Source organism: Hoplias malabaricus, chromosome 11 (genome assembly GCF_029633855.1).
Source record: "Hoplias malabaricus isolate fHopMal1 chromosome 11, fHopMal1.hap1, whole genome shotgun sequence".
Taxonomy (NCBI): domain Eukaryota; kingdom Metazoa; phylum Chordata; class Actinopteri; order Characiformes; family Erythrinidae; genus Hoplias; species Hoplias malabaricus.
This window is the reverse complement of record NC_089810.1, coordinates 17,275,373-17,289,903: the sequence shown is the minus strand read 5'-3', so window position 1 is coordinate 17,289,903 and position 14,531 is coordinate 17,275,373. Positions and strand designations below refer to the sequence as shown.

The 14,531-nt window shown below is 37.9% G+C and overlaps 1 protein-coding gene across 9 annotated transcripts in view; it reads left to right on the top strand.

The window, feature by feature from the left end:
- Positions 1-14,531, top strand: part of frmd4a (FERM domain containing 4A) — a 145,416-nt gene that overhangs the window by 114,292 nt on the left and 16,593 nt on the right. For 7 of the 9 annotated variants that reach the window (XM_066684572.1, XM_066684573.1, XM_066684571.1 and 4 more), the window contains exons 4-12: positions 1,261-1,353; positions 3,862-3,946; positions 4,931-4,987; positions 5,926-5,948; positions 6,494-6,577; positions 6,957-7,022; positions 7,741-7,798; positions 8,078-8,164; positions 13,439-13,515. In XM_066684572.1, coding sequence (XP_066540669.1) covers positions 1,261-1,353; positions 3,862-3,946; positions 4,931-4,987; positions 5,926-5,948; positions 6,494-6,577; positions 6,957-7,022; positions 7,741-7,798; positions 8,078-8,164; positions 13,439-13,515 — 630 coding nt within the window. Of the gene's footprint in view, positions 1-1,260; positions 1,354-3,861; positions 3,947-4,930; positions 4,988-5,925; positions 5,949-6,493; positions 6,578-6,956; positions 7,023-7,740; positions 7,799-8,077; positions 8,165-13,293; positions 13,325-13,438; positions 13,516-14,531 lie in introns of those variants that run through there. The other 2 variants (XM_066684577.1, XM_066684578.1) reach the window with 2 other exon arrangements.

Sequence of the window (14,531 nt, the reverse complement as noted above, 5' to 3'; positions counted from 1 at the left end):
ATGGCTCTGAGTAAATAGAGCTCAGTAGTGGAACATGCTAGACACGATGACATATGATGACTCAGAATTCTGTCCCGATTGCACTGCCTAATGAGGTTCTTTTTGAGTTAAAATGCTGCCTAATGAGAGAGCTGACTGACTAGACAGCTGCTTTCAGAATAAAATGCACCTTATATTTTTTACATATAAAATGAATAGGCCAACTGCATTGAGACATCACAGGATTAAACACAGAAGAGCAGGAAAATCCATGTTTTTTCTTTGAACAGAAAGGGTTAAACAGAGACCAGTGTAAGAGGTCAGAGTCACTTTGTCTCCTCTCTGGATGTGATGCTTTAGAAACTGAGCCAACAATTGTATAGCCTTCATTTTCTCTCAATCTCACCTAGTCCCTTCCTTATCACTTGTATTTTCTTGTACCTCACTCAACCTGGCTTACTACAGTGTGACATTTTCTGGATGTGTTTAAACACCTCCATTCACATCTCTCTCTCTCACTCACACATGCAAATACACACTCACACACGCTAAGTCACTCACATTATGATTGTGTAGGCGCACTCCATGGGACTGTGGTATTTGTACAAAAGAATCATTTTGAAGTATATTCAGGTGATTTTTGACCCTAACTCCAGAACAAGCTCCCATTTCAGAGACAGCAAGCCACCTGGGACATGCTAATAAAGTCACAGCTGCTTCCTCTGCTGTTTTTTTTGGTCACTGTCAGACATGTACATACATACATACATACACTCACTCAGGCTTTGGCTTTTTCCATTCAGTAAGCTATATATAACTGCTATTGTAGGCCTACTTACTTGTATATGTATTCATACATTTATTCATTGCCTTAATATTCATTAACCACTTATCCAGTTCAGGGTCACGCCGGGTCCGGAGCCTACCCAAAGCCATTGGGGGCAAGGCACTCACGCATTCACTCACACACTCACACCTATGGACACATTAGAGTAGCCAATACACCTACCAACATGTCATTTTGGACCGTGGGAGGAAACTGGAGCACCCAGAGGACACACCAAACTCCTCACAGACAGTCACCCGGAGCAGGACTCAGACCCCCAACCCTAGATCCTTGGAGCTGTGTGACAGTGACACTGCCTGTTGTGCCACCATGCTGCCCTTTGTGTATCTGTATCATTATTAATTATAATGCATGGTTTTTTTTTTCCATTTAAAACTGGTCCTGTGTCTTACATGTGGAGAATGCTTATATTTCATGACTTCTATGCTCTGCAGGGGCCACTTCAGCTGGCTGCAGTTGGACAGACGTGTCCTGGAACACGAATTCCCCAAAAAATCTGGGCCCATCGTTCTCTACTTCTGTGTTAGGTGAGTACAGTAACACTCGTGTGCATATGTACACATTATTCCAGTGAAGCCACTGCTTTCTAATGACCCCATCACAGGATTTTGGAGCTGCTGGTAAAAACATATACATTTAAAAAAAAAAAAAAATTTTTCTTCATTTTAAACTGTAACTTAACCGTATTGTTTATGTAGTCTGACAAAAGGTCACTCAAATAAGGAGCTATACGTACATATTTTGCACTGCAGTTTTTGCAGTGAGTGTTTTTTAAAATTTGTTTGGTTTTATTTCTGGATTTATCTGCATTTTTTTTAAAACAAGTGGTGCAGCTTCTTGTGCTAAAATGCTAGGTGATGTACAGTCCTACAGTGAATTTATGAAGCTATAATTTATTCACTTTGAACATTTCTGTACACGCACAGTAACTGTTCTATTCAACAACCTTTGATGATGTAATACTTTGTAGCTGAAGCTTCAGGCCCCCCCCTCCCCTGAACACAGAAAACTGAGATGATTACCAATGTAACCATGTTACATTGTTGTAGTTTGAAGAGATATACTGATAAAAAAACAGTAAGAAATTAAATTAAATAAGTAATTTTATACCTCTTGTTTTCTGGCTTTAGTTTGTGACTCAGGTATTATTCACACCATTTTTTAAAATTCTCCATTGCTTAAATAAACACTAAAAAGATGTATTATTTCTCTCATATTCTGACAGTTCTTGAGAGGTGTTGAAAAACACAACTAGAAAAGGCTACAGTTTTAGTTAATTGGCATATGAGATGAGATGCAGTTGTGTGGAAACACTTCACGCGGTGGAGTGGTCCACTGGGGTGTGAATGTTTGTGTTTTTGTTATCACAGATTAACAGGGTCAATTACGACAGACTCAAACATGAGCTCCTATAAAATGACTCTGACCCTTGGAGTTAACTGGTCGCTGTGGGAGCTGTCAGACAATCATGAGCTGCCATTTCTTTCATTAATGTTCTCATTAATTCCAGCGCCATGGCAATGGCCGTGTTACATTCAAACTATATTCATTGTTTAGAAAAACAAGGTTGATTTATGCTTTAGTTTTATTGAGTGTATGAAGCAGAACAGTGTAACTATATCTTCTATGTATAGGTCTTTGCTGTGTGTGTGTGTGTGCACGCATGTGGCATATGTGTACTCCTCCTGAGCTTTTATTGTTTTTATTGTGCAGACTGTTCACGTTCACCGACACCTAACACCAGTTTTGTGTTTGTGTGAATGTAGTCATGCTCATGCTTTAGCGGCTGGTAAATCGGCACTGCTGTGCCATTCTGCAGGCACTGTGGGTTTAGAGCCATATTCAAACAGTGCTTTTGATATCAAGAGCTGCACAAATATGATATATTTCTGAGTGTGTAGCTGAATAAATTATAACAACAAATACATTTTTCAATTGCAATATGATTTTAAGTCTGAATCCCTTTAAAATGTGATATGGTAAAATATTGGCCTTCATAATAACATAATATAGACCTGTGTCTAGTGATGGTTTATCATATTACAGCAGTAACAGCATCCAGTGACGGTAGAAATTCAGTTTAAAAGAAGCTTTTAACATGTTACACCAATATACACATCGTGTGCGTTGTATAGATGTGAAATGCTGTGTAGAAGTTCTGTATGTTTGTGCGTAAGTGCTGTCTGTGTGTAAATGCATTTAATCCTGGTCTCAGCTCTTGATTAAGATATAGATTGAAAGAGTCTTAAGTCTTTCTAATGTGTGTAAGAGACTCTCTTCCGCTCTCACTCTCATCTGCAATTGAACCAGCTGCCAATACTTTTAATCATCTCTCTCTCTCTCACTCTCTCTCACTCTCTCTCACTCTCACTCTCTCTCACTCTCTCTCTCTCTCTCTCTCTCTCTCTCTGTGTTTGTCCAGCTTACTCTTATAATAAAATGCTTCTGTGTTCTCAACCACACTACTTACGGATGCACACCACTTACTTAAATCTCCAATGACATTGAAGTTCACAGTTTTAGTGGCAGTATGGCAGTGTTTCTTAGTTCTTATATTTATAAATTTTTTTCATATATATTCAATATACATTCTTCATTATATTCATATATATCTGTGACGTGATATTTTTTTTCTACATAATCAGAATTTCCCTTATATCATCAGAGAGACTTTAAATATTGATTTCAATACAAAATGGTATACTGTGATAGTAATATACTGATATGGGGATTCAGCTATGAATAACTATAACCTGTTTGAGTGAAAGTTAAAAAAAACCCTACCACTAATTAAATAACATGCATAGACGGGAAAACTGATTATTAAGCAGCATATTTCAGCAATAGATTTCAAATTCCTGCAACTATTTTTTAATACTACTTGATAACGAAAAGGTGATGTCACGTTTTGGGTTACATAGGTACGGCATAGAAAGCATTACTATTGTCAATTTCAAAATGCAAATAAATCATTACTGAACTATGCTTTGTGATATGTACCTAGTATTTGTGTTTGTGTCTTTTGCTCTTTACAGGTTCTATATAGAGAGTATCTCTTACTTGAAGGACAATGCCACCATTGAGCTTTTCTTTCTCAATGCCAAGTCCTGCATTTATAAGGTAATCTATACAAAGTTTCTTCTACTGTAAATTATAATATATATTCTGATTTGGTGACTTGTTTACTAATTACCTAGCACACAGTCCCAGGTTTCAAATAGCAATAGTGTGTTTTGGCTCCATGGACATGATTTTAGGGGCTTGAAAGGATCTGCAGTGTTGAGGTTATATCACTAGAGGGCAGTCTTGATAGTATTCCCAGGGTAAAGGAGGAAATGGATAATAAATTCGGGTTTTAGCAGTGATAAATCTCATGCAGAATAGGACGAATTTAAACTAGCTGATTTTTTTAAATGCTGCACATTATGTTCCAAATATTTGCTTAAATGAATTAGATCAGTAGATTAGATTAAATCAGTAAAAACTGTTGTTGATCTGTAGTAGTCTGGAAGCTGGTGTTTGGGTTTACATGGAGTCTGAGTTGCATTACAGACTTTTGTGACCCCAAGGGACTGAGTAATCTCTGTATTGTTTGTGACATGTGAAGTTAAGTAATGGGATTCAAGCACACTGTTCACTACCACAGATGGGTCAAATGCAGAGAAGCAATTTCCCCCAGGGGATCAATAAAGGTGTTTTTTTTTCTTCTTCTTCTTTTTCTTCTTCTTCTTCTTCTTCTTCTTCTTCTAGCAAAACAGATAAAAAAAAACATCATAAGGCAAACATGAGTAGGATTATCTGTAGAAGGAGCCATTCCTGCATCAGTACTTTTAAGTTTATTCTGTACTTGATTATGAACATGTTTTAATATTTTCAGGTTTACTGTGTAATGTTATTGTTATTACTTAACTACATATGTTTTGAGATTATGGTTTTATGTTCCAAATTTACATTAAGCCCATTGAGTGTAAGTTTGAATTGTTTTCTTTTATATGCACCACAAAAGCCTCATGGCAAACGTGTGAGTAAAGCTTTGAACTGACCAGAATCCATTGCTCTGTGCTCCCATATTATCAACACATTTTTCACCTGTTTCTCTCATAGGAGCTTATAGAGGTAGACAGTGAAGTAGTGTTTGAACTGGCATCCTACATATTGCAGGTAAGTCTGTGTGATTTCCTGGTATGGGGTCCCTGATGCAGAATTACAGATTTCTTTGCTGTAAATAGAAAACAGTGTGTGGTCTGCACATTTGTGTCTTGAGGACATCCATATGTACACTATTGCACACTGTACACTAGTATTCGCTCATTGGCTTTTGCACATATATGAATTTGAGTGACATCCTATTCTTAATTCGTAGGGTTTAATATGATGTCAGCCTACCCTTTGCAGCTATAATAGATTCAACTCTTCAAGGAAGGCTTTCCACAATGTTTAGGATTTGTGAGCTCAGACACTGATGCTGGACAGAAGGCCTAGCTCACAGTCTCTGCTCTAATTCATCACAAAGGTGTTCTATTTGGTTGAAGTAAGGGCTCTATACAGGCCAGTCAAGTTCTTCCACACCAAACTCACTCATCAATGTGTTTATGGACCTTGCTTTGTGCACTGATGCAAAGTCATGTTGGAACGGGAAGGGGCCAACCCCAAACTGTTCCCACAAAGTTGGGAGCATGAAATTTTTCAAAATCTCTTGGTATGCTAAAGCATTAAGTGTTCCTGGACTTCCTGCACAGGTGGCATCCTATATTTGTACCATGCTGGAATTCACTAAGCTCCTAACCCTATGTACTTGGCTGCTAGAACACCAGAATTCAATGATTTGGATGGCTGAGTGAATTATTTTGGCAATATATTGTAGTTCTAGTGAAGTAAGTGTGTTTTTTGTGTGTGTTGCAGTTATGGTATAATTCTGTGTTTAGAAAAGATAGGAGTCCGTTTAAATGTAAATTTAGCTGTGCATACGCACATATAATAGGCATGCACAGATACACACTCAGATCCGAGTGTGTGTGAGAAAGTGACCTCGTGATTGTTTTGTTTCCCAAAGCCCTGATTTAATTGATTGTCTAATTTTCTTATTTCCACTTGTTTAGGAAGCTAAAGGAGACTTCACAAGGTAACCACCGTTCATCTGAGCAAACTATAATAACATACACTCACTGTCACAGTATCATAATCAGTATTAAAGCGCCACTGCAGAGTAAATACAGACCCGTCTCTTACCACCCACTGAGAAAGAGGTTAGGGACAGTAGTCCTGGGAACAGAGACAGATCAGAGGAAATGGAATGCAGAGAATAAACAGTGTTATGTTACACACTGACCATCTCTTTCACGCTCAACTAATCAATTAAAGAAACTGTTATTTGTCGCAGCCATATTATTATTGTGATTTTTATTATTACTTAAATAACAATTGGCCAAATACTTTTGGTCCACTCTTAACTACCCCTCTTTGGACCTTTTGTTCATAGGAATTTACTTACAATTACCCACATATGTAGCAGATCAAGCTGCTGTTGCCCTCCTGGGCCAGGATCCCAAGGTCAATGGGATTTGTAGTGTATTTTCTGTGGTGTAAAAATGTTGTACTGTTCTGAGAATTTATATTGGATCATCTGAGTATTTATTTATTTATTATTTTATTTTTTTATAATTACAGCAATGATGCCACACGTGCAGACCTAAAGAAACTGCCTGCTCTGCCTACACAAGCCCTGAAAGAGCACCCCTCACTTGCATACTGGTGAGAAACTCACACACTCAGACGCATACTTGGATGAAGCGATGAAGATTTGTGCACTGCAAATAACTCAATGGCCTAATTTAGCTCAGATACAGTTTGCAAATACAGATTTTGTGGTGCTGTTCTGAGTCAGATTCCTTGATGGATGTGACACTTATAAACACTCACTTTCACACACTGAGCAGACTTACAGACAGCTCTTTGAATTGTTGAACTTATCTGGGTTCCTAGTATCTGGTTTCACTACTTTTCCCAGCATATGTATGCTATTTCTCCGTGCTGTGGAATTTAAACCGGCTGACATCCGTGTTCTCATGATCCTTCTGCCACAAAACTGTCTTCTATAACCTTGTGCGTGTGTGTGTGTGTATTTTCACAGCGAGGACCGAGTCATTGAGCACTATAAGAAGCTGAGTGGCCAGTCAAGGGGCCAAGCTATTGTCAAGTAAGAAGGAATAAATGTATACTGTCAGAAATTATTTTAATAAAAAGAACTGTATGTAGAATAAAGAAATATTGCTGAATACAGGAGAAAAAGCAGGATGTTTCTGTATGCATTTATAAACCACTTGAGGTTTGTATTAGTCACTTGATAATAGTACATATATGTATATAAAAGCACATTTTTAATATGACAAATTTTCTTCTATATGAAATGGTCATCTTAAAGGTGGGAAGGGAAATAAATGTTATTTTGAATTTTTAGGGATGCAAATTTAGTTGAACTTGGGATTTCACATTATCTATTGTTCTGATGACTAATTCTGTAAAACTGCCTTGCAACAACATCAGTTGTATAAAGGTATATATAAATAAATTGTGATTTGATTTGATTTCAATTTGAACTGTTTTTATTTTTAAAACAAATGGGCTGATATTTATATGTGAATGATTATATTAAATAAGTAATTGAAATGTCTCATTTTGGAAACATTCTGTATTCTGCGTTTTTAAAATGAACACTCATTACTAGCTCACCATAGTTTTCTAATGGTGTTAAAAAACATGAAATTTAAGGTTTTTGATTTTACAGTAACAGTATGCAGGTGGATCTTCTGCCTACTGGAATGTTGAATATGTAGAATATGTGCCTCACTTTCCCTCTCTTGCTGTTTGTCATTAACTTTACACCTCCACCCCCACCCCGACTTTCTTTCTCTTAGTTATATGAGCATAGTGGAGTCACTGCCTACATATGGAGTGCATTACTATGCAGTAAAGGTGGGTCTTCCTTTATATAAATGTATCAAAATTAGCGTCAGTCTACACAAAAACATGCATACACACACACACACACACACACACACTCACTTTGCCCCCCCAAAACACCCCTTCTAATCATTTTTTCATGACCCCATTTGGCATGCATGACCTATGTCTGTGTTAAGGTGTGAATCTTTGCATTCTGTGTTTGACATTTCTGTCATCAGATACAGATATGTACTTATTGTCACTTTCCTTCTTTCTGTCTGTCTGTCTGTTTCCCTCACACACTCTTAGGACAAACAGGGGATCCCATGGTGGTTGGGGTTAAGTTATAAGGGCATCTTTCAGTATGACTACCAGGACAAAGTAAAACCCAGGAAGGTAAGAATTGTTCTGTTTTCTTGCATTCTCACTTCCACTTATGCCTTGCTTTTTTTCTCTGGTGAAGATGTGAGCCTTAAATCTTGTGATGACATTACACAACAAGTCTAGTGTTTTTAAGCTTCACATCACATGGGAGTAGAACATAAAATAAAACTAGAATGGAAAAGGCATTTTTTTCTGGTAGAAAAAGGAATTCATTTACTTTATCAGTTAATTTTACTTTAAGTTCATTATGTGGAATAACTTTTCGATAGCTTTGCAAGCTTCAGAGGTTTGATAGAAAATAAAAAGCAACAGTAGTATCCTTTAAAAAATCTAACTGATGAATAAAATAAAATAAATAATTCATTTGTTAAGTATAGCTAGTCATACTTTGTTCCCTTCAATCTATCAATCAATCAATCAATATAAATTCTTTTTATTTAAGGTTTGTTTAACCCAGATAAAGAAAATTCCAAGGTGTCTATAAAAAATGGCCAAACCTTGTTTATAGATGGTGTCATTTACATTTGTATAAAGTATACCCTACATAATTAAAGACCACATTGTTTTTTTTATTGCCAAGTTACATGATTGCTAACATAAAAAATATGCACTGCCATATTACCCTCCATGTACCATTTGCTCGTTTATGAACCTCTGACTGGTGAAGTCCATTGTATTCTGGGAAAAGAACGTCTGGCTTTACTTGAGAAATCAGAGTGTCCACTTCTCTTTTGAAACTCTTAAGACTGCTGAAAATCTAGACCACATCAGCATGTTCTGGTCACTCAAGTGGTGTAAAGACTTAAAAAATATTTGTGAATGTGTGTGAGTGCAGTGTGTCATATGACATCACATTAGTTGAATAATCTTGTATAACACAAGATTAGTCATGAGCTGAGACCTCGGGGTGTCATAATCTTAGCCTTTTGTCTGAACCTTAGAGGTACTGTCCTCTTAGTATTGACCCTAGGTCAAAGTGGGCTGGAACATGAGACAGAGAAACACAAACTGTCAGACAGTTGGTGTTCCATAACTCACAAACTCAAGCCACCAGCCCTGTGTGTGTGTGTATGTGTCTGTCTGTCTGTGTTTGTTGGTTTGGTTTCACTACTGCTCCTGCTCCTTCTGAAGCTCAGTGCAGCAGTGGGTGGATTTGCAGAGTTTGTGTGTGGTGGTGGTGGAAAAATGTGTTTGTGCACTTTTCTCCAAAACCGCACGCTAAAAATAGTGTTCAAAGCCCAGTTTCATCCAGCCAAGCGTGAGGGCAAATGGACAGGCCTATTTAGAGAGATCTGTTACATAGAGAGAAAAAGGAGAGAGAGCAGAGACAGGAAGGGAGAGGAGAAGAAGCAGAAGGGAAACGAAAAGAGAAGTGTTTGCAGAAATTTTATACGGAGAGTGCAAGCGAAGCAAAACGCACAATCATTGCTTGTTGGTGAAAAAAAAAAAACAGTTCACATAATAAATGGTGACTTTTTCCCATAATTATTAATAGCAAGGGTTTGCTTTACCCCTCCTATTTGATCCATCTCCAAATTGCTGCTCCTGTGTCTGATTATGTAAGAAGAGCCAGAACACTCTTATAGCTAAGGTTTGTGGAGATTGTTCTACACAGGCTGTTATCATTAAATTGGCAGATATAAGTCTAATAAGGTTAATATTTATCGAAGGGTCTATTTTGATATGAAGGGCATTATCTTTTCTGAAATCTTTTTTAAAATACACCCCAATATTGTTATATTTTTTAGACATTTCTATTTAGGTTTTCTGCGTAAGGCTAGATATCCCTAAGCTTTTGATGAGCAGTGTACTTGCTTTCACAGCCTGCTCTCTGAAACTGCAGACGACTGTGATTCATTCCAGCTACAGTGTGTTACCAGCCGTGTCTCAACCTCAGCAGCATCAGCAGCAAGTTTAACACCACTCAGAGATCTTCAAAGCTCTCTCCAGTGGTTTGGCACAGTCTGCAGAAATCCTCCCCTAACTGCTAAACACACACAAACCTCTAAGAGTGCAGTGAGCCAGAAGCAGATCCATTGTTCTTCAGAGTAATATCTTCCCTTAAAGTAGTCCATGCTCATCACCAGTGCAGGGTTTTTAGCAGTGGTTAGATAGGTCTGTGGAGACTTTGTCATATTTGTTTTTTTATTGTTACCCAGTGTCCACAGATCAGTGTTTTCATCATCAGACTATGATGTAGAAGAACTCTGACCATATGCTAATGGTTATGGGATGTTAACCACCCATGGTGGGTTGTGTGTGTAAAAACAGGGATTCAGTTAAGTAAGCCACATCGTATAACTGCAGACTGAGGTAGCAGTTGGTTTTATGTAAAGAGATTTAACCCTTTCCTACAATCAGCTGATAATGGAATAATTGGTATAGGTTTATTTCCATGTGCGTAAAATACATAAACACAGTTGTCAAACTTAATTTAATGTAGAAATTCGGTACACATTAGAATTCAATGTACCTTCTGTTTGGATAGTAACTAACAACCATTCTGAGGTGAATATACAGTGGAGCATTTCCCCCCACTCTGACCCTAAGTCAGTTATTTCCTGGAGTGAGTCAATGGTGAGTCTATCCTGTCTGCCTAGACTGACCTGTGCCCTGTCTGCCATCATCTTCGCTAACACTGATTAAAGCACTGCCCAAACACAGTACACGTACTCCGCCTTCCTGGACATTGTGTATATAAGTGTGTGTGTGTCTGTCTGCCTGTCTGTCTTTTGTGCATGCTAGTGTACAATTCCTCCAGTGTATTGAGTCTCATTGTATGAGCCGACTCCATTGTGGGTGTGTTCTTTGAAAGTTAATAATAGTGTATGATAGCCATAGTAATGATACACCCATGACATTTATGTAGAGCAATGCTGGCAGTCTCTAGACTCCTTACTTATTCTAGTCTGCAGGAACATTCTGAAAGGCTAGACGTTTTATTTCTCTCTTCCTCTCTAAGGCGCAGTGCTATCTTGAGCCGTGAAGTTTAGTCTAAACATATGTTATGTAAAAAAAATAGTCATTTTTACATTACTGTTAAAGGGGATATGACAGTATAAAACTGATGGGGTTTATGAACAAGTCTTAGATTTGTCACTTAATAACTCTTTAATAAAGCTCCTTATGCTTTCCTTCCTATGGCTGATTCGTAATCATGTATCTTCTGTTTCTTTGTGAAATTTTGTGAGTTTATGCACCACTTAAAACAGATTAAATACCATATATGTTTTACATGTAATTTCTGTATTATGTATTTTTTTTTAGTGGGTCACAAATGATTTACTGTTTTTTTACCATAAAGCAAACCTATGAAAAATGATATATCAAGCTATGTATTGTCTTACATAAGACATTTTCAGGTATTTTTGTCATGCCTCAGTAGGCCGTAACTCCTGGCTGTAAAATAAAGAGGGCCCAACCCCTTTAATTCAGTTTCACTTCTGACTGTATTTACTGTAATAAGGGGCATTAGAGTTTCTGCTTGTCTTAGGTTTATACACATGCACACACACATTAGATTTGTCTTTATCTTCCACATTGGTTGAATCCATTGGCTCACCTTGCTGTACCCAGAATGCTGTTTGGCATCACTAATGCCTCTCCGCCTCATTGGTCACTGCTAGAACTAAGAGCACCACAGTGTTTAGATATCACAGACCATTCAGACTTGTAGAGTTTCTCTCTCTTTCTCAGCGATAGAATCTATTAGATGAAAGCTAGTGACAAAGTGTTGAGGTCAGATTTGTTCTTCGTCCCAAGAGAACATCAGGGCCCCTCAGAAGGCTGAGCACATTAACTTTAAACACACCATCTATCTGCTCTATCATTTAGTACCGGCGTCTGAATGATGTATGGGGAGCCCCTTTTTATTTGTGTGTGTGTGTGTTTGTGTGTGTATGTGTGTGCGTGCGTGCTTGCATGGTATGTGTTTTGCGTTGTACCCTTCCTCCCTACTTCCCTCATCTGTCCATTGTTTTCCCAGGCTGTTAAAATTCTTAAGCTTTTTAAAGCCAGCCCCCACCCTCTTTAGTCTCTCTGCTCTACTTCTTCTCTTTCCCCCCTTTCCCTTTCATTTTTTAATCTCTCTCTCTCTCTCTCTCTCTCTCTCTTTCCTGTAAATGTGTGCTTTTGCTATTTGAGTGTTTTATTAAACATCCAGTGACAGTTAATACACAGCAAAATAAGAAATAAAATCAAACACTGATTAAAAATAATTCAAAAATATTTTTTTAATAAGATTGTTCCTTTTTTCCATTTTCAAATTGTGGTGGCATAGATCTAAATTTCTGATGAGCACCCATGACTGACAAGGCATAGTCCCATACTCTCAGTCTGCTCTCAGTCACTTTTGAATCAGAATTGAACACAACTGCAGAAGCTGGTAGAAATAAGTGAAACTGGGTTTTGTTTTTAATAGTACCAACTGTGTACATGACTTTCTGAAAAATTATCTCACTAGTATATCACTGAGTCTTAAAACAGGTAAGGAAGTACTGCATAATGATGGTGTGGTTGAACGAATTAAGACTAATTATTAAATTCCATTTAATAGGAACTTGTAGATTTTAGAATTGAAGTTTGTTTTTGTTCTTTTCTACCATCCTCTTTGTCTCATCTATTCAGCTGATGGTTCAGGAGTTCTCTCTCTCTCTCTCTCTCTCTCTCTCTCTCTCTCTCTCTCTCTCTCTCTCTCTCTCTCTCTCTCTCTCTCTCTCTCTCTCTCTCTGTGTGTGTGTGTGTGTGTAAGTAATATGCAAAACCTTCTTGTGTGTGTATAATGAGAAACAGAACCTGGCTTTATGAGTGAATGAAGAGAAAGGAGGGAGTTGAACAAAGTTGGAGAGTACAATCTGGACACACTCACATACACATACCCACGTCACTCTGAACTCTCCACAGACTCCGCCCACTCACAGGCCATGGTGGGAGCAGGAAGTGTGTGTCCCAGAGGGAGGGAGGGGGCTAAACTCCTCCCTCCCTTGCCTCGTCTCCGTCCAAACACTCTCTTTCTAACACACATACAGTTCAGATCTCTTAAAGAGGATCTCACACACATGCACAGCAGTAGGTTTGTCACAAGTCTGAAGAGCAGCTTTAAAAGGACAAAGAGATGAGTGTTCAAGTTTGGACCTGTGTTTTTGGATTAGGAGTTTAGACCTTATTTGTCGTGTGAGTGTCTTCCAGCGTAGATGGAGGTTATACCCAGAAAAATCAAGAAACGTTGACGGATCTTTGGATAAGTTGTGGAAACGTTCTCAAGCTGTTGTTTTCCACTTTCCTCAGGTGTTTCAATGGAGGCAACTGGAGAATCTGTACTTCAGAGAAAAGAAGTTCTCAGTGGAAGTTCATGACCCTAGAAGGTAAATTTATATTACAGTCAGCATGCCCTTAGTTCATGACCTCAGAGCGTACAGTAAATCACCTCACATCAGTCACTGTAAGATGCAGGAATTACTTTTGTTCCTCCTCTATAAATTAATGCATTGTAAGTTTCCTAGTTCTGTTTTCATTATGGTGGTGAATAAAATGATGTACTATGAGGTTCATAACAATAACTTGCAATACCTTTGTAGAAAACTCTGATTTCCCCAGAACTGTCTCAGTTTTAAATTTGCCCGTTATGGCAGGAACCCCAGTGTTAGTATTAGAGCCAGCAGTGTGAATTAATTTTAGTTATGTTCCATTATTAGATTAATAAGATCATAATTCAATCACTGATAATTGTGAGAAAGATAATAAGTGTGGAATATTACACTTGTCACTTCTGAACTGTTGTGAGTGAATTTCTCTGCTGGAGGTGATCTGTTGGTGAACATATTCAGCTGTTTGTTATTTAATAGACATCCTTTACTTCCTGTGCTTCCTGTGTCCATTGGACATAAATGGGTAAAACGATATAGGATCACAGCGTGAGCATATAAAAACAACACAAGTGCTCTCACTCTCATACCAACTCTCTTTCTCTATAGAGAGGGATTGTGTTGGTGTGTTAGGGTTCATTCTGGCTTAAATGAGCTCATCTGTGTATGGGGACTGGTTAGTCTCTTTAGGAAAGCAAATTGTGCCAAAAGCCACAGCACACAGCCAGAGATGCTGACAGATAAACCGCCTTAGACACAGCATTGAAATGACCAAAGCTACAGTAAGGAGGCAATGTCTTAAGCCTGAAACTGGACATCAGTGACAAAAGAGATGATCAGTGGATATAGAACACTGTCAATAAAAATCAGACTTAAAAGTGGAAAACATTTACTAAATTATGCTTAATGCTGATGTAATAAACACAATATATTCTGTGTCTGCTCTGTTTGGCTGAATGGACATGTGACTCAGAATTCAGTCATGTTTGTAGAAATTCTAACATGTTTTGCATGTT